The 27454-nt window shown below is 48.1% G+C and overlaps 1 protein-coding gene across 9 annotated transcripts; it reads left to right on the top strand.

Moving 5' to 3' along the window:
• Window positions 1–7: 7 nt before the first annotated feature.
• Window positions 8–26416, top strand: LOC138064309 (proline-serine-threonine phosphatase-interacting protein 2-like). Of its 9 annotated transcripts, none has more exons than XM_068926202.1 (17): window positions 43–118; window positions 1842–1949; window positions 2135–2286; window positions 11213–11313; window positions 13949–14026; window positions 15156–15190; window positions 17101–17207; window positions 18400–18462; window positions 18983–19081; window positions 19399–19444; window positions 20261–20340; window positions 21220–21318; window positions 22240–22336; window positions 22661–22742; window positions 23901–23935; window positions 24457–24514; window positions 24698–26416. In XM_068926202.1, the coding sequence occupies exons 3-16, from the start codon at window positions 2158–2160 to the stop codon at window positions 24504–24506; spliced, it is 1101 nt and encodes a 366-aa protein (XP_068782303.1). In that variant the 5' UTR covers window positions 43–118; window positions 1842–1949; window positions 2135–2157; the 3' UTR covers window positions 24507–24514; window positions 24698–26416. The 9 variants fall into 9 exon arrangements, with proteins under 9 accessions (XP_068782304.1, XP_068782307.1, XP_068782308.1 ...); XM_068926200.1 differs by having other exon boundaries at window positions 70–118; window positions 26139–26272; XM_068926199.1 differs by having other exon boundaries at window positions 71–118; window positions 26158–26295.
• The last annotated feature ends 1038 nt before the right edge of the window (window positions 26417–27454 follow it).

Below are 27454 nucleotides of genomic sequence, written 5' to 3'. Positions count from 1 at the left end.
CGGGGTGGGGCGGGGCAGCGGGTCCAGCCCAGAGTGCGGCGGCGGTGGCAGCGGCAGCGGCGGCGGCGGCGGCAGCAGCAGCAGCATGAGGGAGTCACAGTTCAGGGACCACTTCTGGGTGAGCGGGCCGGGCACGGAGGGGACAGGGGCAGGGGCTGGACCAGGACCCAGGTGGGTCAGTGGTGGCCGCGGTTGAGGAGCGGTTTGGTGGGACGTCAGCAGGGTCCAGCTGCCCCCTTCGGAGGGGCTGCCTTCGCCGTCCCGGACCCTCTCCCAGCCTCCGCGCAGCCCGGCGGGCGTCCGTGGCTTGCGTGCTCGGCTTCGGCTGCCGGTGACGCGCCGGGCTGGGGTGGGTTCGGTCCCCGGGGCGCCTTCGCGTTGGGGGTTTCTCCCACCCGCGTGCCTAGCCCGCTCGGCCGTTGAAATCTGGCGTCCCCGCGAAAACGGTGAGGCTCGGGCCACCGGCGCTAAAGGCTGGGCGGCTCCGCGTGCCGCCAGCGCTGCCGAAAAGCCGGGGGGGCCTTGGCTTCGCCACCTGCCCCACGTAGCCCAAACGTGCCCCAGCAAGTCGGCGCTGGGCTGAGGCTTCGCTATTAATAACTGGTTGCTTGCGAACCAGTTCCCACGGCCGGAAAGGTTGCTTCGATGTCGAAGCAAACCCTGGGACTAGGAGTTAGTCTCTCTTCGGTTTGCTCCTGTCGGACTAGCTGAGGGTGGAGAGGAGTGTGACAAATATTGACTCAGGGGAGAGCTCAAGACCATGCTGCGTTCGTTTCGTATATGGGAAAGGCAGATCCTATCCCAAATTGTCTACAGACAAATCGCAAGGGACAGTGCGTCAGCTGCAGGTGCTTGGGAGGGAAGGGGAATGAGAGATGAGCAGAAACACCTGAGTTTTAATGAGACTTTTATGGCTTTCGCATGCTGTACGTACAGTGAGAGAGTGCTAACTTCCTCCTGCAATCTTTCCTCTTTATTCACTTCATCTAAACCAAAAAGGGAAGAGGAAGGAGAACTCTACTTTTTGAACCAGATGACTTTGCAGTGGCCAGGACAACTCTACGGGAAAGGGAAAATTTCTGGAGGGCTGCGTCTGTTCCAGGAAGCGTCACAGTTTGTGTTTCTCCTCCGCTGGTGGCAGTGGGTGCTGTGGGCTAGGCATGGGCTGGAGGCAGAGGGAGAGGATTTCAGCCCTGCAGTTGATGGGACAAAGTCTAAATATAACAAAACCCCCCAAACGCCGAGGCGTTTGCAGCGTTGCGGCTTGCAGCGTTGACGCGCTGCAGGTTGTGAATCATGACTGCCGAGTTTCTTTGTAGGGACAAGCTTGAACTTTGCTGAATGACAATAAATGTCCGAGTTTTTCTGTGAGAGTAGAAGTGACTTATTTTGTTTGGCTACTGGGACCTTGGCCCCATCACAAGTACGAACAGACCGTAGGCTGTGGTTTCATTAACTTAAAAAGTGACATTAGTCTCATCTCCCCGTCTCGTTTCGAAGCCCCTGTTGTGGGCTGCAGCACCCTCTGCTTTGCTGCAGCAGCAGGCAATGGGACTGTGCTGTGAACCTCGTCTGGGGACAGATTTAGCAGTAAACCCCAACTGTTCTCATTTCTTTGGTGGGTTGCGTGTGTCTATTTTTTCCTGTACTGGAACCTGTTCCCTGATGTGGTTCATAGCATGGCCTTGCCATTGGGTGAGCGGAGGCATAGCTTTGAGAAAGCACGGTTTTGAGTTTGTTCTCTGCTGCTCGATATGTTGGATGGAAATTGTTTGGAAACCATGTGGTCTTGCAGCTGTAACCTCTGTTCCCTTGCTTGGTTTTTTTGCTTATCTTATTAGGTCTCAGCATAAGCTCATAAATTGCTTTGAATGAAGAGGTCTTGCTCTTTTGCATCTATCTAAAGCTCTGGCTCACCTGGGAGCCAAGGTTGGAAGATGCCCAAAGCTGTAAGTATGGGGACTGTGGCAGCAGTGGGGGGCAGCAGCGCCGTAGGCCGGCGTTGCCCCCGAACAGCCCCAGCTCAAGCGCTGCTGCATCCCGCAGCCTGCGCTAAGAGAGCTCTTTTGCAGGCAGCTTCACAGCTGCACTACAAATAAAAATATGCCTAACATCTTGTTTGTTTCCTCTGCAGCAATTGCTGTGAGTTGAGCAAGCATGGGGTGTTGTTTTCATCTGTTTTTGCAACCTGCTGTTCTTCTTCATGGGATGTCTTCTTTCATTTCATTCATTTCCTGGATATCTGTGCCTGGTTCTCCCCAAATCTGCTCTTGCAGAGTGTTTCAGGTAACTCACCAGCAAGGCATTTGGTCTGATCAGAACATAGTGGTCATTGTAGGTACCTGTAAAACTAGGTGGGAAAAACAGAGGCGATGGTAATGCTAAAATAGACTTTAAGTCTATTGGCTAAGAACTCGCAGCCCAGAGAGCAGGTTCATAGAATAATGAGAGCATCGTGCTTAGAATAAGGTAAGAACAAGTGCCCTTCTATCTGCAGATTGTATAGCAGGATTCTTTGAAAAGAAGTATTTGGTAGCACATAAGAAAGATGTGCAGAGACGATGATGTTGAAGACTGAGACTTGCTAACTTCCACTGAGGTTGATCAGGTTAAGTGACTTTTGAAAAGGAGATGTAGGTGTTTAAGTCTTTAGGTGCCCACAAATACTAACTTTTCACATCAAGAAAAAGTGATTCTAGTAAAACAGTTTATGGCTCAGTCAAGTTGTCTGGAGTAAAAGATGCACTTATGTATTTCATTTTCTAACAAAGTACGTGACAAAGTTTCTGCAAGAGACTTACGTATCCCCCCCGGTGCATAGCAAAGAGCTCTTGCATCTCTCTCAGCAGAAATTAAGTGCAGTGGAAAAGAAATCGTTTGCCCCAAACTGCAGAACAAGGGAGATGCAGCGTCTGAAAAGGAACCAGCGATTCCTTGTAGCGGGCCCCTGTTATCACTAGCTGTATCTGATATTTTGCAAGGGGGAAGGTGTAGCGGGTGGCTAGGACAGCATGTTTTGTTTGCACCCTGGGAAATTCAGCTTGGTCGGTTGGGTTCCACTGCTGGGGAGGTGAACCCAGTGCTCTGGCAGCTCAGGTCGTTCCTGTTGAAACAGTGACCTGGGCTCTATTTCTTCTTCTTTGCTGCGTTTTTTTCTAGCTGTGCAGCACCCACAGGGCCTCGTGAGGCTGGTCTGGGATAAACTCTGGCTCCTTTCACAGAGGCTCCTGTTTCCACGCTACCCTGGGGTAGGATGAGAGGAGAGCATGGTCAGTGGTTGCGGGGGGGCTGGAAGCCCGGACTCCTGGGTTCTTTCCCTGCTTGCTGACTCACAGTGTGACATTGGGTGTGCCATTTCACTTCCCTCTACCTCCACTTGTCTTTCTCTAAAACGGGACTGTCTTTGTACTGTGGAGTTTATCAGTAGCGTTATTAAATCCTCAGGCTGCCATTTAAAAGGAGTGAGGTGGGGTTTATGCACAGATCTACTTGCATAGAATTTGATGGCCTGTTATTCTTTTTTTAACATGCATATTTGGGACTTTCAGGATGTGCGTTTGTTCGTATAGAGCGAGGACAGCTCTTACAAGTTTGCATGGAAAATTATCAATTGAAATGCTGGTTTTCATAGGATGCCATTCTAAGGTGGCTGTTCCTCCCCATTACGATTAGTTCTGTCTGGTATGCTGTACCCATGATGGAGAGGATGGTTACATGATGGAGAGGAACTGCAGCTTCTTGCAACCCCTTCTGCACTCTTTGTGCTCATAGAGACAAGTAGCCACAATTTGGCAAGCCCTCGAATTTAGGTATGTGTCCGAGTGGGCTGTCAATCTATGGGAAAAAATGCACAGCTGGAGGATACAAACTGCTCCCCCTTCTCCCAACATAAAAAATTCAGCTGACTTTGCAGTGCAGTCAGTGCTGCTCTGGGGCAGGCATTGCATCGTATGGGGTGGTAGGACGATGCTCTGGGGTCCTACACTGCCCTAGGGACCACACTCATTTCTTCTGTTATGGCGCCTGCACTGAACGAGAGCTAAGAGCAACTTCAACCTGCAGTGAAGTGGGTCCGTCCTCTTGGTTTAGGCTTTGCCATCTGTTTTTTCATTCTCCTTGGGGAAAGGGATACCTCAAAAAGCCTTGGTGCTACCTCTGAGCCCTGGAGAAATGAGCATAAAGATTTTTTTCTGGTCCCAGTAACCTCTGCAGGACCTTGAGAAACTTTGAGACTAGACTGCGTTGCCTGTGAGCCAGAATAGCACAGCCATTTACCTCTGCGCAGTGTTTCTGAATACTAAAATAGACATCCCTCTACTGCTGTGTTTTTCTAAGCACGTAAGGTTGAGAAGAGATACTAAAACCTCTGCATAAATAAAGATCTTTCAAGCAGTACTCAGGACTCTGTGAGCAGCGCAGTGCCCCTTGCTGAGTGTTTTGGCTTGTTGGCTCCACAGCTGCCCAGCTCTGATTTTACTTGGCAGCTCAAGCTGTGAAGAATTGAGGATGTGTGTATATAAAGGCATGGTTAAAAAATGCCAGGACCAAATACTAAACTGCAACACTTTCCAAATCTTTTTGTGCCCAAACCCTTTTATTTCTGGGGAGATTAGGACGAACAGCTTTTTCTCCCACACTGTTGTCTTTGTAAGGTATGGGTCTGCAGGGAGACCTCACTGAAAAGTGGGGTAGAGAATGGAAAGGTCAAATCAAACAGTTTTCCTTTCAGCTGTGACTCATGCAGATGCCATGTTACAGCATTTTAGCCCCTCTTGCTAAAAATGCAAGCAAATTTCCAGGCAGTAATTTTATGCCAGTTTGAAGCATCACACATTTCAGAACGGAAATGGCACTTTTCCACGTGTGGTGTGGATTTGAATCCCTTATTTACTTTTTTGTTCTGTGAAACTTCAAATTGTTTCAGCTTGCTGGAGTTATTCATGAGCAGAGAAATTCCTTCTCCCATAGGGGGTCTATAGGAATCTATAGGGGTGGAATAGAGCAAACCTGGGCAGCAGGCAGTGTCTGCTTTTGTTGGTAAGTAGCGCTGAGCCGTGCTGAGCCCTGGAGCGCTTTTGTAAAGCTTGAAATGGGAGTTTCCATTCCTTCGGCGTTTTACATCCGTTGTGCGCTCTCTGGAAACATCAGCTGCTGCTTTGTCACCTAAAATGATCTATTTTCAGTTTCCATGGACAATACCCTAAATAGCATGTCCGTTAATAGCTCCACTAGGGAGTCCAAGAGGCGGTAAAGACCATGATGGTCTCGTGCTGCACTGGCAGGAGGTGAGAAGCTGGCTGGCAAAGAGGAAGGGACTGAAGGAGCAAAGGCAGCCTTGAGACCTGATCTTGCTGCAGCAGTGTAGTCATGGTTAGTTCTTTCTTTGATGTCCCTCTCGTTTTCCATGTGTTGTGCCCCAGCTTGCATATGCTGGGTCCAAATCCTCCTGGAGGCTCCTAGATCCTGCCTTTTCCTTTTTTTTTTTTTTTTTCCAATGAGTTTTGGCATCTTTACTCCTCCCCCAGCACCATTTAGTTCAGACTGAGCCAAAATTGCCTGCGAGAGAGGACACAAGGCCATTGCTTGCCAGGGCTCCCCCCCGCCTTGGACCGTGTCCCAAACCACAGCCTGGTTTGTGCCGGTCACGATACCCTCCCTGCTTCCCTCCAGTTTGCATATCCAACATGCGTCAGCCTTTCCAGTAAGGGCTCTGCCAGTTCTTAAGCGCCCAAAGCCAAATTCAGGCTGGTGGCAATGGGCTGAGCCTGATGCTAAAGAGACGTTATTCAGAAGGAGCCCCTTGGAAGGAAAAGAAAATCCTTCTGGCCTTTGCATCAAGTGAAGGCTGTGAAACTACGTCAAATTTTCATCACCTATCGACTTTGTTTTTGCAAAACTCTTACGTTCAGCTCGTACGAAAAGGAGTTTGAGGACTCTCTGCGTCGGATAAGGGAAGTGGCACATTGGGCGCTGTTCTGGGAGCCGGAGACCTAGCTTCCCTCGCTGGCTCTTCACTGACTCGCTGAACGCTGGCGATGAGTGGTTTAGCTGTGCCTCAGTTTCCCAGCTGTGAAATGGGCCTGGGTGTTTTTTTTTAAATCCCTCTGTCATCAGGTACTTTATTGATGACACCCAACCCTGCTGCTGATGAGAGGAGGAGCAGATTGAAGGAGCCAATCTGATTTTATTCCAGCTACTTCCCCCTTTCCCGGGTGCTGATGGGTCTTTTCCCGCAGCCAAACCTGCGGGAACATCCCGTGTGTGCCATGTTTTTCTTGAGCTCTGTCTTGAGCTTGGTTTGGGTGGCTCAGACAGTGGTGTGGGGCTGGTGGGTGCTGACGGCACACTCCCCGTTGCCTGAGGGTCTTGCCGTGGGCAGGGCAGTGCCGTGTGTAGGAGATGGGGCTGTCGCGCATCCCTGGAGCATATCAGCCCAGCTTCCTCCCAGACCTGCCAAAGGCTCCCGATGGGGGAAAACTTGGCAATTTTAGCAGATGTTTGCAGTGCCAGAGACTGCTTGAAATTGGAGAAGAGTTTACATCCATGCTTTTCAGATCATAGCCATCGCCGTGTGTGTCCCTGAAGGACTCCTATACAGGAGGTGGGATCTGATTTGGTGCTTTGAGGTAGAAACCTCCCCATTGGTGTAATTCATCCAGATCATTTACCTGCTTTTGGCCAAACGTGCTTTGATAACATGGGCTTTGTGACCCGTTCCCCATCAGAGCTTTTCAGGTCACCTTTCCAACAGCAGGTGTTTTATGCACAAGCCAGTATAGCAGTTTCCGGTGAAAAGGCTGGCGGCTGTGGACGGAGGACGGAGTTGTGTGTTCATGGCGGCAGAGGACGGAGGGGAACTGGTTTTGTGAAAGCTGAAGCCCTGCTGGAAATCAGTCTCTAGCCTGGAAGGGAAGAAAGGTATTGATTTTGGCAGAGCGAAGTTGGGGTTGGCAGCAATTTTGGGGTAACTTCTGTTCTCTTAAGGTACGACGGCAGAGCAGCCATTTCTTTTTTCCCTTTTCCAAGGAGAACTTCTGCTCTTGTATAACTTTCTGCGTTATTCCTGCTAAATACTCGAAAGAAAAGAAATCACCAGGGAGCGAGGGGATGTTTAAGCGCTGTGTGTAGGGGGAGTTTGAGGAGGGCTCGGTGCAACCAGGGATGGCTGCTGTGCCTCCAGCCTGGGACTCATGGCACACAAGTGTGGCCTTGAAGCCCTTCTGCTCGCTGTGCGCTGCGACAGCAGGACCATGCCGTGTTTGTGGCGCACTGGCTTTACCAGCCGACAGGATGACCGGGAGGATCGGGTGCTGCGTGCCTCGGGTTGCTTGCTTGGTGCTTGTCAGGAAGCAGCTGTACGGCCGATACGCGGCCAGCCCCTGTTTACCAGGGAGATTTCTTCCTGCTCAGCTGTTGCGTTAGTGGAGAATGGAGAATTGACTTAAAGTACAAAACCTCCTTTAGCAACAGTTCCTAAAATCTGTACTGTCCTTCCTTTAGCTAAATCCCTGACTGAGGACTCCATCCTACTCCATGGTTGTCTATGACTTAGTGTATTTAATGTTCATCTTTAAATCTTGTCCTCCCTCTGCATCCATGGCTTTGTCCTCTCCCTATTCCCCTTCCTTTCCATTGCTACCTCCCAGCCCTGCCACTGGGAGATCCCGCAACCTGTTGCATTGTTCTTCATTCTTCTGTGCTGACATCTGCCCAGAACGACCTGCAAAAGTTGTTTCCCTGCCTCATTACTCTGCCTAGCACAGTTTCTGCTGGGCAAGGACCCTCTTCCCGTGGGCCAGCATCCACTTGTTTTATGCTGGTTTTATACTACTGCTGGTGTTGGGGTCGGTTATGTCCTGTATTCTGTATAACATGTCACACAATAGAGTTTGGTCCAGGCTTGGGCTTGAAGGTGCTTAGGAAGTACATACATGCAGGAGTTAAATCCTTCTTGCGGAGGAGGAAGGGCTATAAAATAAAGAGCTTAACGCACATTTGGTGATGGATGCCGTCACAATTTTTCTCAGTATTGGGGCCAGATGAACCAGCTGTTCCCACTTGTGCTGACATGTCATATCCTCCCTGGGCACTTCTGTCTGCCATAGTGAGCTGTCAGGCCCAGGCAGCAAAGCATTGTGTAGGAGCCATTTGGGTGTAGGCCTGTGGGTAACTATTTCTCTATCTCCATCCTCCTGTGAGCTAAGGAGGTTGTGAAAATGCAAAATGCATTTTCGTGAACATTTCTTTCCAAAAAGAGCCATTGATAAGGGCAAGGTTGTTCTGGCTCGTTCTTGTTCTCCGAACAAGCCAGCCAGCCCTGACTTCTGTGGGTGGTTGGGGGTTGTCTTCTGCACCTTGTCCGTGGAGGAAGGAGGGAAAAAATGGCTCATTCCCCAAAACAGAAAGCAAAAACGCATCTGAATCTGTTGGAAAGGCAAATAAATGGCCATTTTTCTTAGGGAGAGGGTAAAAACTAAACACATCTTAAGACAATTGAAATGGAGGGATTATAGGCTTCCTGGTTGCAAGCCAGGAAGGTTGGTTTCCTTTTCCACTCTCTGGGAAAGGAGGCAGACACGAGGTTTGGGAGATGGAGGTCAGGCAGCCTGGCTGTCCCCGATGGTGGCCTGGGCAGACCCCACACTTGGCCTCTTCTGGCTCGTCCAGAGCATCTACAGGTTGAAAAGGAAATTGAGAGGTGGGCAGCTGGGGAACTGTAGTTGGGTTTTTTTCCGATGGGTTAATTTGGGCCTTTTTTGGATCAATGTTGCTATTTTATTGGGAAAATCTTGGGATTTTTTGGGAGGGGGATTCCTGACCACCTCCAGAGTGGTGTGTGCAGATCTTGAGAGCTCATTCCCTGTTTATTTCAGTTACTAGCGCTCTCTCTGCTACGCACATAGAGGGTTACCTGTTTGATTGCTGTGTTTTTCCCAGGCTGAGACTGACTGAGCAGCACGTATGCCGCTAAGTTGCTCTCTGCCTCTATCTTATTTCCTTTTAAATGGGGGATAGGAAGTCAAGTTAGGATGTTCTTGAATTTTGCAACCGTCATGAGAATTGATTTCAGCGTAAGCGTGCTTCCTTTTTCACATGAGCAAAGATGCAACACAAGCTGCGAACCAGTTGCATGTTTTCAGTAATAAGCTCACTTTGGGGAGGTGTGAGCTCATTAAACGAACAGAGGCTATTTGGGGATCAGCTCGCCCCTTAGGGTCCTGCTCCAGAGTGCCTTCTTCCCCGTCCAGGGCACAGACAGAGAAAAACTGACCTGTGGTCCCCGGGGGTTTCCAGCTGGTTCTATTTCACCAGATCTCTGCTTTATGTCTTGCTTTCTTGCCACTGACTTTCAAATCCTTGACCCCTTAGGGAAGTCCGCAATGCTGAAATGCGTGATTTACCACAAATACTAGTCCTGCTTCTCATGCTGGGTACAAACTCCTGAGAAATCTCTCCCTCTGCCTCCCACGCTTTCCCTCCAGTTATCTACACACTGTCATCTTTGCTTGAAACCATTTCCTGAATCTCTCCATCCTGCCATTATTCCTCCTTAAGCTTTTTAATAACTATTTGTGGCTTCTGCTTCCTTTTTCTGAGCTGCATATCTGCTTCTGCCGCTGCTTCCTTTCTGCAGCCTGTTTCCGTATATGTTTTGCTCCTATACGTACTGTCCCATACAACACAAACCAGTTCTTTTTGCAGAAGATGCCAGGTAGCACCTTCTGTTGAGCTCCGTGCATCTGCTTTGGGCTTTTTCTGCAGAAGGAGGGTTCATGGTCAGAGCATTCTTCTTTATATTATCATAGCACTTAGGAGTCCTGCTTTTGGCCCAGGCTCCCAGGGTGGTAAATCCTGACCAATGGTAGGACAAAAATCCACTTTTTGTCCTATGGAGCATATGGCCATGGTAGAGTTATGAGGAAAGAATGGGATTGTGTTATTTAACCTTCATCCTAGCCCATCGACATCATTGTCATAGGTATCCTTTTTTTTTAATAAACATCACAGCAAAATATGCATTTTTAAGAAATAATTTGAAGGAAAGTCTATGGCAAGCTTCTCTGCAGCGTGAGTGGCACTGCAGAGCTGGGACTTGATTGTGGGAAGATGGGAGTTGGCCCCATCGGTGGTAGGATGCAGGACCTTTCAGTGGCGGTGATATTTCTGGGAGACTGAAGACCTATGTGAGGTGCTGGTGGTTCGCGGAGGGCATGCAGCATTGGTGGAGGAGGACCTGGTAGTGGGGGAAATGATCTTGGCACTAGTGTTTTGAACTGATGTGAGTGGAACAGGATTGCTTTTCACAAGGCCAAAGAAAAGGCTGTTGCAGGAGCAGCCATTGGGTGCATCCACTCGCTACTGCGTGGGCGGTGAGGACAGCTTGCAGCATAGACATCCTGGGCAGAAAGATCTGCGAGATCACCTCCAACCTGGATGTGGGGGTCCTACAGCAAGGCTAGAGATGAGGGTGGTGCCCAGAGTAGTGCAAGTGAATGATAACCAAGATGAATCTTGGTGTCTGCAGAAACTGGGAGAAGCAGTAGTAATATGGGATGTATCTCGAGACTTGGAGCTTTTTCAGCATTTTATTTCACTACGCCAGCACGGACAGCTAAACTCCTAGGAGGAGATGTCTCATTATGCTGTGTGGGCCATGGGAGATCTGGGCTTAATCTTTGTGTTTTTGCGGTATAAACCTGGGTGAGCCACATAGGTCCATTTTCTTCTGAAAGCTATGCAAGTTCTCAAATATATTTTTCAGGATCTAAATCTGTTGGGCTGTGTCTCGGTTCCTCAACTGCAGAACAGAGATGGGCATTGTGAAGGGACAGGATGGAAAGGGCTGTGCCAGCTTTGGAGGGGAGACAGCGCTAAAGGAGCAGTTTTGATGTGCCTTGGGGCCAGCCACGCTCAGGCCGGGGGAGAGCGTGTTTCTACGATGCTGTAGAACTAAGGCTGAGCTTTTCTGTTTTCTGAAAGCCATAAAAGATCCTTGTCCTGAATTGGCTTCACTTTTCTCATTCTGGAACTGCCTCCTAGCCCAAAACAAAAAGTTTGTATATTTTTATATAGTTTATAGGTGAAACAGGAACAGGCACTGGCACACTGGCTCCTGATTGAGCCATTCCTTGTGTAAATCCTGCTAGAGGTGACAACGGCCACGGACTGCACTGATAGGGATGTGACTTTTGTTCTTAACTTGTGTTTTCAGAGTACGGATTTGACGAGCACGGTTGGCTATGACAACATCATTCAACATTTGAATGACGGCAGGAAGAACTGCAAAGAGTTTGAAGACTTTTTGAAGGAAAGGTACGGAGTTGCCTCTGAAAATGGATTTGGTTGAACCTGGGAAGTGAAGCAGTTGCACTCACTTCTGTTTCTTATATTCCCAGTTTGTCTTCTGTTGTGTTTAGCTATTCACTGTGTAAAGCATCTTAGATTTTTGAATGATGAGGAGCTTGTCTTTTTACATGGTCCTTTCCTTACAAGGCTGGTACTGTGGTATGAAGTCCCATACTCAGCAATCCTCAATTGTTAAGCAGCTGATGCTGCTAGTTACAAAGCCCAGGGCTCAACCGATGCTCACATTTTGAATTATCTGTGTAAAAAAGAAAGAGGAATCAGGAGCAGTTGAATACTTCAGCCTTATGTGCTGCAAGGCATCGGTAACCTGCCTGGGTGAAACGCTCTCCCAGGAAGTTCACCGTGCCGAGTGTCCCTGCAGAATCACAGTTCAGCCTGTGCAAAATCAGCTGAATATCTTAGCATGGGAGACACGTGTCTTTGCAGACAGAACTGGAAAACTGCAAGGAGTCCTGAGCTCTTTATTCCTGTCTTTGTGTTATTGTGGATAGCCTACAGCCTTTATGTTAAAAAGAAATAGCATTAGATAGCATGTTTATTAATCAGAGGTCTTGACCTAAGTGGAGGTTGTGTAGGCTACAAAGGCATAACTGAGATGGTCTAGTAAAGTATTTTGGCTTTATAGTTCACTTGGCTGGCAATGGCTAAAAACAAAGACTGTTGCAGAACAACCCTGAATTAATGTGATTTCGGTATTCAGAACTGGAGGAAACAAACCTGTGAATACAAAACTTGGGACAAAAAAGCCTGAAACACATGTAATGGGGATGAAGAGCAGGAGGACTTACAATTAAAATCTGTCTAATGCACCTACATCTGTTTAGTCTGAAACCCCATGTTCCAGCAAAATGAGAGCTTTCTAGCTGCCAAAGGAACCATCCACTGAGTACTTGAACCATGAGAATTGCAGCCCGCTCATCAGTGACAGTGGAGAGAGTGCAAAACGCATGCTCTGCACCCTGTGCCCCTTTCATGTTTACCGCTGAAGGTGCTGTAGGTCCTCACCAATGTATCTAGCCAGGAAGAGATTGCAGAAGTTCAGGCTGTCTCAAGAGTGCTCTTCTCCCAAACCGGGGCTTGCTACTGGTATCCCTCTCTGTTCATGGCACAGTTCTCCATGAATACTACAGCTATTACACAGTCCCAGCCACAGAGGACATGCCTGTTGGATTTGATGCCATATCTCAAATGGAAGTTCATGAAAATGGTCAGATAGAGGAAAAAAATCAATTTATAATCTTTATTTTTTTCCATTCCTCTACAAGCTTGTGTAGTTTTTAAAGAGGTAAATGAAGTGAACGCCACCCCCAAACTGTGGAAATAACAATATAGCCATCTGCCTCTGAGTTAGAAATAAAGACAGTTTAGGAAACAATTTATTTTATCCAGTAGCGCTTCTAGTGCAAGCCTGTAGCAGGACTTGTTTCTCTCCACTGACTGTCTGTAGCCAGCTAGGGCAGCTAGCTCAGACATAGATATCCACATTTGATCATGCACGTCCAGCCCTGACTGTCCGTACAGCTTTCAAACCAACTGCAAAAGGCTGATTGGTGCTAGAATACAACACTCACGTTTTCTCTTGTGATCTTTTTGTGTATTGTATTTGAACTCTCTCTTCAAAGAAGAGAGGACAATATGATCTCTCAAAGGTGTTACCTAGATCTTACCACCGCAAGAGGTAGGCTTTTCTTCAGAATTTATCTCTAAAGATGAGAAGAGGGGAGGAGATGGTAGCTATTGCCTCATTTTAAAAAGTCCTGTACAACTCTCAAACAACTGAAACGGCCCAGCTGAATTTTGGAACAAGTGTAGGGCAGTTGAATTGTCTTTGAGACCCCCTAATCCTTTCCATCCGATAGGGTTGAAATCAGACAGTGGATTGGAAAGCACTCTGTGTGGAGGTACAGACAGACACTGATGACCAAGGTGCAGAAAATGTGTGATCACACAAACCTTGCTCCCTTAGGAAACTGAGCTAAAACCTACTCAGATGACTTGCCTGACTGGACTTAGCCAGCAGGACTGGACTAAGCCAGCCTGCGTAGTCCTCCATCACCTGTGGAGGTGGTTGTTACAACCATCAGCTACTGGGAGATGGAGAGGGCTACACATCGGTACCAGAGCTGCGGCAAAGCAAAGTGTGTTTTCATTAGAATGACCACTGGGTAGTTGCAAATAACAGCCTTACTTGAACGAACCGCGCGTGGTTTGTTTGTGGCAGGACAGGAGATTGGATGAGATATCTAATAAGAGTGGATCTTAGCTCCTTGTGGGTGGTCAACCCACAAGGGTTGTGTGCTGGGTCACAGCAGTGTGACTGCGTTCCCTTCCTGTATAACCTCCACCAGGTCGGGAGTCGGCAGGATTCTGCATATAGCACTGGGTGGTTTGTGGTGGCCTGGGAGGGAAATGGCCATGCTAGCACCGTCGCTGCAGTCACGGGATGTTGTTCATCTCGTCCGCTATTCCCTTGTCCAAACTCAGGGGGCATCTCTTGGGAAACTCCTTCTGTTCTTGACTTCTGCTGAAAACAAGAGTCAGTTTCTGAAATGCGCCTCTATCGTCCCTCTTTCCTCAACAGGGCAATCATAGAAGAAAAATATGGCAAGGAGCTCATTAACTTGTCAAAGAAGAAGCCCTGTGGGCAGACAGAGCTGAAGTAAGTTCAGTCACGTGTGTGTTTTGCTTTGATGGGTGTCCTTAGTTGGAACAATGAAGGAGGAGGTGAATGAAGGAGGCTGGTGAGAGATAAAACAATCTTGAAATGCAATGGCGATGTTACTGAAAGATGTTCTGAAATTGGTCTTGTGAATGAAGAAGGGCAGTTAGGTTGGCTTTTGCCAGTAATCGAGCTGGATTCCACCAACTTCACTTCAGCCATAGACTAACCAAAGTGCACTGCTTCGTGGACACTCAGATGAGATGTGGCCTGGTGGTTAGGCAGAGGGGTGAGGATCAGGAGACCTAGGTTTTGCTCCTGACTTTTTGTAGCTAGAGGAAAGTACCTTTACTTTCTTGAGTCAAACTGTGCACATCTTCAAAGGCACTGCGTTGCCATCCTGCGCGGGCAGCGCTGCCACCGTGGTTGGCTCTCAGAGTGGATATGGCAAGCTGTAAGCAGAATTTAGCTCTGAAGCGTGTGGTGTTGCCAGCTTTCCCTGGGCAAGCCCTTGGAAGAAAGAGGACAGCTAGAGCACCTCACCTCTAAATCCCCCCCGAGGAGATGGGAGAAAACCAGTGTGCCCAGTCCTCTAACTCCGTTTCCCTGATGACCCTTGGCATCTTCTGTTGCCTGCTTTGTTTCTGTACATCATACATGCCCAGTTTGATATCCTCTGGTTGTTTGTTTACAGTTTTATTTTGGACTGTTATTTAATATGTTTCTGAAATTTTCATCACCGTATATTAACAGGGAGAAAAGTTTCCTACATTTCCAACCACTGGCCAATAAAACATGTTGAAAATGTTCATAAGTCCAAGAGGTACTTATGGGAGGCTGCTTGAAACATTTCTGTTGCAACTCAGAACATTTAATAATATTCAATGTCTGGAAAAAAGATAAAGAGTAGATATCTAAGCAAGTGAGCTGTGTTATACCCACTTAGAAGGAAAAAGCTGAAAGTGTAAAGAAGGTAGATAAACCTGCTTCAGGCTGCTTTGGCCAGTGTCCAGTCGGGGACTCACTTGCCAGTTTAGGAGAAGTGCTTTGCTATTGCTGTTGGTAAAGCCTGCACAGCGGGCCTGGCAATGCTTTCTCATTCTTTTAATATTGTGCCTGTGTTTTGCAGCACCCTGAAGAGATCTCTTGATGTTTTCAAGCAACGTAAGTAACTTCTTCAAGTTTGTTAAGACACTTGGCAGCACTGGAGCCTGCAGGTAGCTGTTTGGGAAGAAAATACTAGAGAAGTCTCCAAAACTCTATGATACTTGAGTCAGTCATGGGCTGTAAAATCAGACTGTAGAGCAAAGGACGCAACCTGCTGCTCCTCTCCTCTCCTTAGGTTTCCCCAGCACTTCCTCCAGCTGCGTGGTTTCTAGGCGAGTTGAACAACTGCAGTGTATGAAGAGTGTGTCACAGCAGAAGTATCTAAGTGTGTCAGAAACTACAGGCTCTTAATCCTCACAGATATCTCCAGTATTTATCCCTGCTTTTGAGACATCCGTCTTTCCACCACAGCTTTCCATTGTACAGTGCAGTGCCGAGATACCTGAATGAGCTCAGACAGAGGTAGTTTGGGTACCAGAAGCAGGGTAGATACTTCGCATGTGCCTGCTCAGGCAGATGCATAGAAATGCATGGGGAAGGAAAAGTGGTGAAACAATCTCTGAAAGTCAGTGGTTGTCCTAGGACTACATACATGTCTCCTGGCCTAGCTCAGCCTCTTGGAGACCCACAGCCCAGCAGACTGAGTTGGGGATTGAGGGCTCCAGGCAAAAGCGGGAGAAGGAAGGCCCACCTGTGCGGAGTCCCTCCTGGACTCTCTTAGATTTTTGATCAGAGCATCTAAAAAATGGTGCTTTGGCCATGTTACGCTGCCCGCTCGTTGCCGTGGGTCCTGAGGTCTTTTGTCATTGCCTTATTGCTGAACTGCAATAGGTGAAGGGAGAAGCACTTCATCTCAAAGGTAAAATACATCCCTTCGTCTTTAGCAGTTTTACTTGTCCACCTGCAATGCCCTAGCTTGACCTGAAAAACCCTTCCAGGGCTCCTTGGTGGTGCCCTGTCTGTCTCCTGCTCTTCTGCTCTAGCTTGTCTTTTGAGCAGAAATTGGGGTCCTGCGGGCCCTTGCTGCATCTGAAAAGCTCTCTCTGAAGCATCTCCAGATGGGCACTCAAACCTGGCAGATGCCCATCTGTGAGGGCATCTCCTGCCCTGGCTGTGAGCCAATATCAGCCAGCTGGCCCACCTGGGTAAATGCACATGTACTGGCTTTAATTTAGCCAGCCTGGCTGAGAGCAGTGAAAGCGTGTAAGCAAGCAGCCACATCTGTACACAGAGGGCCAGTGCTGTACAAATCTGTGCAGCTAGAGCTCTGCTGCTGCCCACCCTATGCAGATTGGTCTGCTGCCTCGTACCTTGGCTGATGTCCGTAGTGAGCGACGTCTTTGCAGTAGCTAAACCATGAATAGCTGCGGGCTGCTGTTGAGTCGTGAGCTAGTAGTGCAAAAACGGCTTAGCGGCATGCTGCAGTTTGGTTTAGCTCCGAATGAGCTTAGCTTCATGAGCTGCAAATGAGCTGCTGTTTTGTGGTATGGCCCCTCTCCTTCAGCCCGGCCAGCTCAATGCGACAGTGAAGATGTGCCTGAAGTTTTTAGCATCTATTTTTCAGTGCCCCAGGCTGCTTCTCTGCTAGCCAAGAGCCATGCCTATTCCAGACAGGTGCGTTAGGGTGTGATGTGTTGAAACACGCCTGAATTAATCTGGATGAGGGGGAAATATGAGCGTGCTCTTTTCACTAACTTCCCTTGTTTATAAGTTTTATTAAACTGAAGTGCAGGCCCTGTCATGACTGATCCTGAATAGCTCTTTACATAGACAGGCTATGTTTTAAGGGTGTTTTAAAAGTGCCACTGCTTTGTATGTTTCGACAAGGGGATGTGTGAGGTGAGGCCTATGATGATAAGGGACCCTGGATGGAAGAGGTCTCCTGGGTCAGTTTGATGTCAGCTAAAGCAGTTGTCTTGAGCAACACAGTCTTCTTAGGCATATATATTTGTTTTTTTCCTTTGCAGAGGTAGACAATGTGGGGCAAAGTCACATCCAGCTGGCACAAACCCTTCGTGAGGAAGCAAAGAAAATGGAGGACTTCAGAGAAAAGCAAAAACTGCATCGGAAAAAGGTCAGGAGCTGAGGGAGACGCGGGAGCCAGCACCTTTGCCGCAGGGTGTACCGGGGCTTGCATGAATGCCAAGCTCCTGCCCTGGCGAGGGACCGCTCCTGGCCCATGTGTGCTGCTGTGCCCCAGCCCCCTCCCTGCCACTAGCGGCTCATGGCTTCTGGGAAGTCTAGAGTTTGCTCCTAAATGTTGCAATCACACTGGTGAGCTGTGCAGCAACCTCCGACTTCCTCCTCCTCACGGCTGAGTGCTGTCATTTGGGCTCCTTTTGCCAGGGCCGGTGATAGCTAGCGGGGGCTTGGCTCCAGGGACTCCAGCCTTGCTGAGGAAGATTTTTCAGGCAAAGGTGCCTCGCTTGGGACAGCTGGGGACAGGTCAGGAGCACTGGATGTGTCCCCTGCTGTTCTCCCAGCATGGGAGGTGTTGCCGACCCACTGAGTCGCATGCCGTGGTTGTCATCATGCCGTGGTTGTCACTCATGAATTTAGTTCCCATCTCCTGTGTCCCTGCAGTAAACTGGTAGCTCAGAGATTTGCATTACGATTTGGGACCCACCCCCCCCCAAACACTTTCCTTAGTAGCAGCCTAGTGATGTGGTGCCTTCCCTTTCGCGGAGCTTGTGCCTCCTCTCTGTGGTGTGAGCTGACGCCTGGGGCTCGCATGTTAGGAGCGGTGTGAGAGGCTGTGGGGGTGATGGAGACTTCGGCGTGGCCGTGGGAGCTCCTAAAATATGGCTGGGAGCGCTGGTGTCTGCTGGTTTGTGTTACAGGGTAAGGGCCAGGAACATGACTCTAGCTGTGATTTTGAGGGGACTTGGGCCTAGCATTTTAACTTCTTTTGGCTTGACGTTCCCTTGTCTGAAAAATGAGGGAAAACTATCAGAACCAGAGGCTGGTTGGGCCTCAGCAGAGGGGAAAGCCAGTGTGGGCTTGCCAATTTTGCCAGGCCCTATGGAGGTCATACAGTACTCTATATTGTTAGTATTTCATTTACAGAGCTCCTTTGCTTATACAAATGGAGGCTTAGATAGAAACAAGGGTGAATGTTTCGGACTGGTTTAGAATATTGGAGCACCTAACTCCAGGTAGAGGAAGGTGCCTAAACCCATCTCATAATGTGGTCCTTGCCTCTTTGTAGTTCACCCTTGAGCTTTCAGGTCAGAGACATGCTGACACGGGGTCTGTTCTCTTCACAGATAGAGCTCATAATGGAGGCGATTCACAAAAACAGGAATTTGCAGTACAAGAAGACCATGGAGGTACAGCAAACACGCTGCTCTGCTTCCTGCAGCCGCACGCCTGGGACTCGTGGGCACATGCAGTACCTGTGTTGTGTACATTTGTTTCTTGCCCTACGAGTTAGCACAGCTGAAATGCACCCACATGGAGCTGGGGCAGACCTCACCACAAGAGCCTTCCTCTGTCTCAGTTCTCTCTGTGTTGTGTCTGCATAAACGGTATGCAGAGCCTACTCAACAAAACAGAAGAATATGCAAGGGAAATAGCTGGTGGCAGTTTTGCAGGCTCAGATAAGAGTGATTTAAGTCAGTGACTCAATCACCGTGAGCTTTTCTGCCTGAGCAAAGAGCAGCTTGTGTTGTCATTTTGCTCAGGCAGTAGGGCTGGGACGTCTGGGAACTTGAGTGCTCTGCCTGTACCAGCCTTTTCATTCATAGGCTGTGCTTTCCTCTAAAGTATCCTGCATGCCAGATTTTATTAGCTGTATTTCCATCTCTTTGCTTGCTGACATGTTCCTGCTCCGTTTGGTGGCTCTCCTAGGCTAAGCGGCTCTATGAACAACGCTGCAGGGACAAAGACGAGGCAGAGCAGGCTGTGCACCGCAATGCAAATCTGGTCACACAGAAGCAGCAGGAGAAGGTAAAGGGAGGCAGGTGGCCATGGGGAAGGGGCAGAAAGGGAAGTGAGCAGTGCAGCAGGCTTCCTGCACCGTTTCAAGGTCGTGCTCCAAACTGGGAAGCACCTACACCTCTACACAGTGTTGTGCTGTGTGAGAGACTCACTGCTGGCTGAGCTAGTGTCTCTTCCTGGTCAGAATTTGCCTCGTGTCTCTTCTCTCAGCTCTGGGGTTTGAGGTGAGATGGGAGGGCTGGTAGTCTTCCCCAGTTGGACTGCACTGCCATAGGCAATACACCACAGCTGTCTTATACCTTTCTTCTTTCTCCTGTTTTTGACAGCTCTTCCTGAAGTTGGCTCAGACAAAGTCAGCTCTGGAAGACTCTGGTGAGTGTGAAAATGAAGTGTACTGGTTATGTTTGGAGGGCGAGTGGAGTGTTTTCTGGGGCAGGAGGCAGTGTAGAGGGTCGCCCTTCGAGAGGTGTGAAGCTGTGATAAGGCACTTGGACGCTGGGGTGGACTCTCCAGCTCTTGGTTTAGCTGCAGCTCCTCAGAAACACCTGTCTAGAGATATTGTCAGGCAGGCACTTGCCCTGGAGGAGCCTCTGTCACCCTGCTTGCATGACCCCAGCCATGACTGCTCCCTCTGTTCCTGCTGTGCAGTATGGGCAAGCAGGCATCAGGCACCAGGGCTGGGGATGCTAACAGTGCCAAGCTGGCACCCAGTGCCTGAGGCAGGTGGGGAGGGCAGGAGCTCTTGCTTTTGCTCTGGTCGTGTGCCTGTGCGATGGATCTCCCTGTCCAAAGGGTGAACTCAGGAGATGTGTCACGTCTGCTTAGCCTTCTGGTGAGCTGTGGGGCAGGCTGTGTAGGGCCCCACCGTAACTGTGCATCAAGGCCACGAGGCTGCACATGGGAGGGAGAAGATCCAGTCTCTGCTTAGCTAGTGCAGGCACATTTATGCCTTGGAAGGAATGCAAGCAAGTTCTCTCGCACGCTGCGGAGAACCAGAACGAATGGAAATGCATATGCTAAACTATGTCCCATTCACATTGTGTACTGTAGATGATCCACAGTTCTCCACGTCTGCATTGCATTGCTAAGAATTGTTCTCTTGGATGTTCCACATACAGAGCTGTAAGGTTTTTTTTTTTTTTTAATTAATTGATTTAAAATGAATCGACAATTTGATTTTCATCACAGACAGGAGTTACCAGCAGAATATTGCTGCACTGGAGAAGATCCGGGAAGAATGGCAGAAAGAACACATCAAAGCTTGTGAGGTAAATGCTGTGGAAAGCCTTCCTGCTGCAGTGTGGTCCTCTGATTTCCTTCTCTTTGCTGCTTGAGCTAGGGCTAGAGCAGATTTGCCTACACTGCTTTGTATTCTCTCCACAGTAAAACAGCAGGACTTGTTGCAGCTAACCTGCATGTTTCTAATGCTTGGCTACTGGATTCAAGGTTCCACTGCTTCAAGCTTTCTGAATTTTTTTTTTTTCTTTCCTTACCCTTTAAAATTGACAGTCAATGCACTTAAGTAGTGACCTTTTTGTCTGTTACTTACCTGCATGTTTGGTGCTGCCATCGTCTGGCTAGAACAGTCACTTCACTGTGACAATGCAAAGGTCATAACTGCTAATACATATATATATATATATATATGTAAACAATACATACATACATACATACATACATACATACATACATACATACAAACATACATATATATATATATAAAACTGATATAAATACCTCATTGCATAGAGGGCATGGTTTCTCCTCTGGGAGACTTGTCTCCTGACCTGCTCCTTTGCTGGGGATAGATTTCTTTGTAATGATACTTGGGGATGCAAACCATCCAGCAAAAAGGGATGCACTCTCATTTAAAGATGTTGCTGGATGACAGAGCGTAGGATCACAGCAGTCAGAGGTGCCTTTGCTCACATCCACTTTCTTTACTCAGGGTCAGGTAAAGTTCTCTGGTAGATAGCAGAGGCAAGACTAAAATGCGATCAAGAGGTGAAATGTGAACTCAGATCACCCTGCTGCTTAGGACATGTGTGAGCAGCTGGACTCGGAGGACTAGTCCCCACTGCAGTCATGACCTTTCTCGCTGTGCTGACAGAGGACCCTCATGTCCTTTTGTGTCTTTGTTCTTTCAGTTCTTTGAGACTCAGGAGTGCGAACGGATCAACTACTTCCGCAGTGCCCTGTGGCTTCACGCCAACCAGCTCTCTCAGGACTGTGTGCAGAATGATGACGTAAGTCAAATCAAGCACTCTCCAAACCTTCATTTTTGTTTTGGACTGGAGAAGTCTTCTTTTGAATCCCTGCTGACCCATCTGGGTTCTTTTTACCCAGCTTTTTGTCAGGCTGTAGTAACAATAATGACCCTCTAAGTCTAAGCTTTTGTGGGTATCTGTGGTTGGAGCAACAGAGACCCCATCTCTCTCTGTACCGTGTGTCTCAGGCTCCAAGACCTGGGAAGATTAATCAGCTCAGGACCAGGCACCAGCAGTGGACTGGCTCTATGCTGCTCTATATGTGGTCTAATAAACTCTCGCAAAGTGCTGGGCAGCATGGTGCAGACTCCTACATCAGCTCTTTGTGCCTGCTGCTGCACAGTCTCCTCCACCACTTTTGCCATGGCTACCTGCTTTAACCTCAGCGCAGCCAGAGGGGTTTCCGAGAGTTCGGTCAAGCATCTTGGCATAACGGTTAGAATTTCATAGACGACAACCTTCACTGCTGTGACCCATGTCTTCAGCCCCCTTACCGTTCTCCCTGGCTTAAGAAACTTGTAGCTGAAAAAGGCGAGGCAATGGAAGTGTAGTGGGAAGTGACTTTGCCAAAGATTATGCAGGAGCTCCTTGGCGAGCACTGGGAATGGGAAAGCAGAGCCTTATTTGCTTTCCTATGCGCTGGACTGTGTCACGTCCAGGTTGGCCTGTGGCCTTTGATCAGCCACCAGCCAGCAACAGGAGCATGCAGGCAGGAGGATTTTGACCAGAGCTTTTACAGATGATAATTCCTCCAGGAATTCCCCCCTTGCCTCCTCTACCACAGAAGCTTGTGTCTGAGGGTGAGCACTGTGCTTTCAACCCAGGTATGAGAGATGATTAAAACCCAATGCTTGCTTTTCAACATGATGTATAGAAATGCTTTTTATTTCTCCTTTGCAGAAATATGAGGAAATCCGCAAGAGTTTAGAAATGTGCAGCATTGAGAAGGATATTGAATTTTTTGTAAATTTACGCAAAACTGGAAGTTTGGCCCCAGGTAAGAGCTCAGTGCCATCTCCCAAAGTAGTGCTGACTGGCTAATCCTCCTCACGGTGGTGTTGCTCTGATCAGCCTCAGTCTGGGTGCAAAAAATGTTTCTAATGTCCCTCCATTCATTCTCTGGCATGCAGCACTGTTGCCTCTGCCACTCACTTATCACCAGTCCCTGAAGAGATCTCCCCTGTCTGTAGTTTTTAAGCTTTTAAGCTGATCAGACGTCTTCCCAGGGAAGGAGGAAAGGCTTAGCAGCTGAATATTGGTATTGGAAATTAGTTCATGCTTATAAAAGGTCTGTACTTTACTATTGTCAATTTTTTTCTAGCTCCTGTTGTTTATGAAAACTACTATAATGCACAGAGAAATGCAACACCTGTGAGAAGTCAGGCGCCTGTACCTATATCAAGGTAAGGGATATAACGCGAAATTTCAAATGATGGATTAGCTATTGCAAATGAAGCTCTCCAAAAATTGTATTTTGTTGCTTTCAGTCTGTTGGAATCCTGATTTGGGAGTGTTAAGGGAAAATACTTGCCATGGACTATGCAGTGCGTCGCTGCCTACAGCAGGATTTATACCAATGTACTACCTATAGTAAACTGCTCAATGACCTCCTCAAGTCCACTCAGAGTAGAGTTTTTTGCTCCCACTTCTCTTTTGGGGTCATTTCTCCCTTTTCATGGCTGGGAACATTACTCTAAAAGTGCTTTTGGACACCCTGTGCTCATCTGTTCTCGTACCAAGCCTCTTCGGTGGTCCTTTGGATTGAAGTGAGGGGCTGTAGTCCTTGGACAGCAGAGAAGTCCTTGGGCAGCCATGGAATTTCAAGTGTTGTGTCTTGCTGTCTCTGGAAACAATTGGAGATCCCGTAGAGAGCAGCCTTTGGCTCCTAATCTACCAAGAGTGATTGAAACTTTCTGAGTTTCCTTGCATGGTTCTCCTCTCCCTGCCTTTGTTATCTATCTGAGGAGGGCTGGATCAGTTAAAGGCATGTGTGAGTAGAGGGAAGAACAGCATCAGCTGCAGTGAGAGAGGAGAGGACAAGAAAATACACTATCCCAGGGCAGAAGCTGGGCAGGGAGGGTGAAGTGAAGGATGCTTCTGCCACAGGGAAGAGGAGGATTCAGGGCTAAAGATTGTTGCTTAAGATGAATGAGTGTCCCGTTTTGGTTGTTGAGTCACTACAGGAGTCATGCCCAATTATGACTTTCTGAGGTCTCAGTTTGGGGAGGGGCATGTCAAAATGTTGTAAAGTGCACGTGTCATGCCCCAAGACTCCTATGTAAATGTTTTGCCAAATCATTGCTTTCTAGTTATTTTTTCCTCTCCCACACTGTATCGGCTTTGATTCCCGTGTCTGCCAAACAGTCTATTGATGGTTAACGAACCATGAAATGACTTGGAAATAGATCTCTAAAACCCAGGCCAGCCAAACGTCGGGCCCTCTCACAGGCTCTGGGTAGTGCAGTGTGGGGAGTCACACAGTCAAGCAACAGCCTGAACAGACTTTTTAGGAAGGGGGAGAATCCTGTAGCAGATCTTCAGCTCTGTCTCTTTCTGTGCAGGAGAGGACCTTTACCCACCCCGACCAGCGGGCCAGGTGAGTTACTTGTGGGCGTCGGTCCTTTTTTTATGTGGCTTCTGCCACCACAGAAGACCTCTCTGCTCTCTTTTCATGACCATTAGCTCTCGAAAGGAATTGCTTTAGGCCAAGCTCCTGTAGGAAATCCAGTCCCCACAGGAATTCCTGCAAAGTTTGCCACTGCCTTTGGAGCCTCGATTTCACCCAGGAAGATGTTCTAATCAAAGCCTTGCGTATAGGCATTTCTGAAGCTTAAGGATGTCTGGGCTTGTGATCCAGCCTGCCTCTGCCGTTTGGGCCTTTCTCTGCTTAAACTGCACTAGCTATATCATTTTCAGTGCTGCTTTAGTGATGGGATACTGTAGCGGGGCTTAGGGTCTGAGGCAAATCTTCTCTTTGAGCCTGCATTCATCCCTGCCTCCCATCCCTTTATCATGGGTGGGCTGTAGTACGTAGTGTTTTTGTCCTTGTGTAAAGTCCCTTGAGCTCTTATGAGTGCTCCTCATGAACAGACCTACTATTTTTGTGCTGTGTTTTAGATGATCCTGATTACGTTACAGTCGATGGCTACAGCTTGATACATCATTAACAGCCACAGTAAGTAACTGAATTCAGTGAAGAAAGGATTTATTGTGAGATGCAGCTGCATAGGGGGGGTCATTGAGGAAGAAAGGGGATGACATTTGGAGGTGACCAGCTGTGAGTGACAATCACGTCAGCCCTCCCAAAACTTGTCTGAGCTGGAGCTGTGATTTAGACACCAAAAATCCTATTCTGTAGGTTCTCTGGGCAGTACTTCCAAGCAGAAGATGTTGTCCGTCTGACCAGCGTGGCAGAGGCCATGTTTTTAGTTATTCCCAGCAATACAGAACTGAAGTGCTTCTCCGTTTTAAGAAAGTAATTGAGGACTCTGATAATTACTTGTACATTCAGAACGTGGCTGCTAAAAATCTGCTCCTTTCATCAGCAAACTCTGGAGACAGACATCTCATCTTCACACTCAGGGAAAGAAAAGGAATATAAGCACTGGACCTGGACACAAGGGGATCTTCTGTGTCAGCAGAAATTTTGATTTGAAGTTCTTTTAATGTGTGCTCATCTGGAAGAGTCTGGAGCCTTTTACTCTCTAGATAACTGAGAAGTCACATGTGCCAAGAGGAGCTCTGTGTGATGCTTTGGGCACGCTGGTTTGTGTTGAGAGCATACATATCCTACGCAGGTCTAAGGTTATTCAAAGCTGAGGTTCCACTTTGGCCCACTTCTAAAGTTTGTCATTAGTGTGATTAAGTTTGTAATCTGGACTTAATTTTAGTAATGAGTCTCAGGGAGCTTATTTAGAGCAGCACCAGGGATTACAATGCTAAACACAGGTCTGGCTTTGCTGTACATGTGCTCCAGGTTTAGGCACTGATACTGAAAGTTGATTTGTATCTTGCCTGGTGTAGCAGCCCTCGGCACAGCCACCAAGGGAGGCTGAGTTGCTACAGAGCTGCTGGGAAGTCACTCACCCTAAAAGGCTATTGAAGATCTGAAAGGAAGTCGGTCGCCTCTTCCAGCCACCCTCTGTAGAGGGGCTTGCCTTTTTTTAGGTTCATGGGCTCTGCAGACCTGACTTTGGCTAACTTCTAGGACTCCCTGCACTTTGGACACATATTGATGCTAGATCCAGGCTCAGAACCCAGTTTTTGGGGACATTGGAGTGATGGCATAAATGAAAGGGAAATTGTCAATTGTTTATCCTGATCCCTTCCTCCTCTGCTCTAATAATAAGCTTGACAAAAAAATATTTTTCTGACCACGTTTCCTGTCTCCCAGAGGCATACTCAGCAGTAATCCTGCTGGGATCTGGTTCTGTTTCCCTCTGAAGCCCATAGCAGAATTTCCATTTGCAATTGGGGACTGACCACACATGATTAGAAACAAACTTGGCTACTAATGTTGGCTTGGAGCCATGAGACTCTTTCCTGATCAGATCTCCTCAAAGTTTGTGCCCCTTTTGTTACCTCGTGTCTGATGATTGCTTTGATTCATAAGCACACATTTTTCAGGGCTGTTAGCCTCACCGAAGTCTCCATGTGCAGTGTTACTTAACAGCTCCCTCAGTGCCTTACGTCCATCAGACCTAGGGATGGGACACAGGGACATCAGGATAGAATTTTATTTGTCTAAATCCGGTGCCACATGACTCACTTTGAAGTGACAAAAATGATTCTTCATTCAGTTGTATGATGTTCTTCAAGGTGAATCTGCATGACTTCAGTGCGTACCCAAGCCCATCATCGGTTTCTGGAGCTTTGCTGTATTTCCTTGTGTGGAAGAGACCACAGTGAGCTTTAAATTCTGTCTGACTGCATTGTAATGAAATGTACAAAGTGCACATGTAAAGGAATAATTTGCCCTATTTTTCTCTAGAAGACCAAATCTCCTAATATTCTTCTGAAGGAATCTATTGTAGTTTTAGTTCTTTAAATATATAACTTAAAAATAACAGTTTTGAAACTTGTGTGCTGGATGTGTTGCTTTCTGCGCTGTTCATTCCCATCAGGCTGGGTCTAATACACCTTCCAAGCATCCTTGGATGATCAGGAGGGGTGAGCTGCCTCTCTTGTAAGGAAGCCCACAGGAGCACATCCTCCCTGAGCCCTTTTTTCAGAAGTTGTTTTCTTTAAGTACAAAGAGAGTTGTGGGAGAGAACGCACCAGGGAAGGTTAGCATGAGAACAAATACATGTGATCAGCCATGAACTGTTACGTCGCTTAGACCACAATGCCACAGGCCCAAATTTATAACTTGCCTAAGCATGGAGTTCTTCAGGAATCGCTATTGCATTTTGAATTCATATCCTATTGCGATCTAAATGGCCTTTAAAAGGAGAACAAACCCTGTAGTTTGGTGCAGAATCCTTTGCCAAAGGTAATCTCACCCTCGGCCTGGGACATGTAAGGCAGTTTGCCCCCCAGGTTGCCTGGTTTTGGCCTTTTTTTTTTGAGGGTTGGTGGGATCTGCAACTCATCAGTCATGTTAATATGTTTTCAATACGTGCCAGCTTGTAGGTGATTGATTGAGTTCAGCTCTGCAGAGCAGGTGCTGGATGTTGGTATCATGTGAGCATGAGACGGAGGAAGAAAATTGAACTCTGACTACGCTTAGCAATACTTTAACCTTACAGTTCCCACAGGCCGCTGCCGAAACGAGGTTAGCATGGTGACGGGAAAGCGCCTGCTCTAAAACACATTGCATCTTGTCTTTATTGGGATTTCCCAGCTGGCCCAGGGCCATAGGTGGGGCTAGGGCTCTTCTGGGTGTGGAGATTCCCCGCTGAGGCTGAGGCTTGGGCTGCAGAGTCAGTAAACGCGCAGAAGTCGCCCCAAAGCAGAGCTCTCGCGCTCTCAACACACCAGCTCTCGGCGTGGGGCTAGAGCCCAGCAGACCTCAGCTCGGGGGGAGAGACGTGCCCCCCTCCCCTCCGTGGGGCTACTGTCAAACACCTCTGCGTGCCCCTCAGCACTGAGCTGACTTTGTGCCTTCAGAAACTTC

This window comes from Struthio camelus, chromosome W (assembly GCF_040807025.1).
Source record: "Struthio camelus isolate bStrCam1 chromosome W, bStrCam1.hap1, whole genome shotgun sequence".
NCBI lineage: Eukaryota > Metazoa > Chordata > Aves > Struthioniformes > Struthionidae > Struthio > Struthio camelus.
The sequence above is the reverse complement of the archived record's forward strand: the minus strand, read 5'-3'. Positions and strand labels throughout refer to the sequence as shown.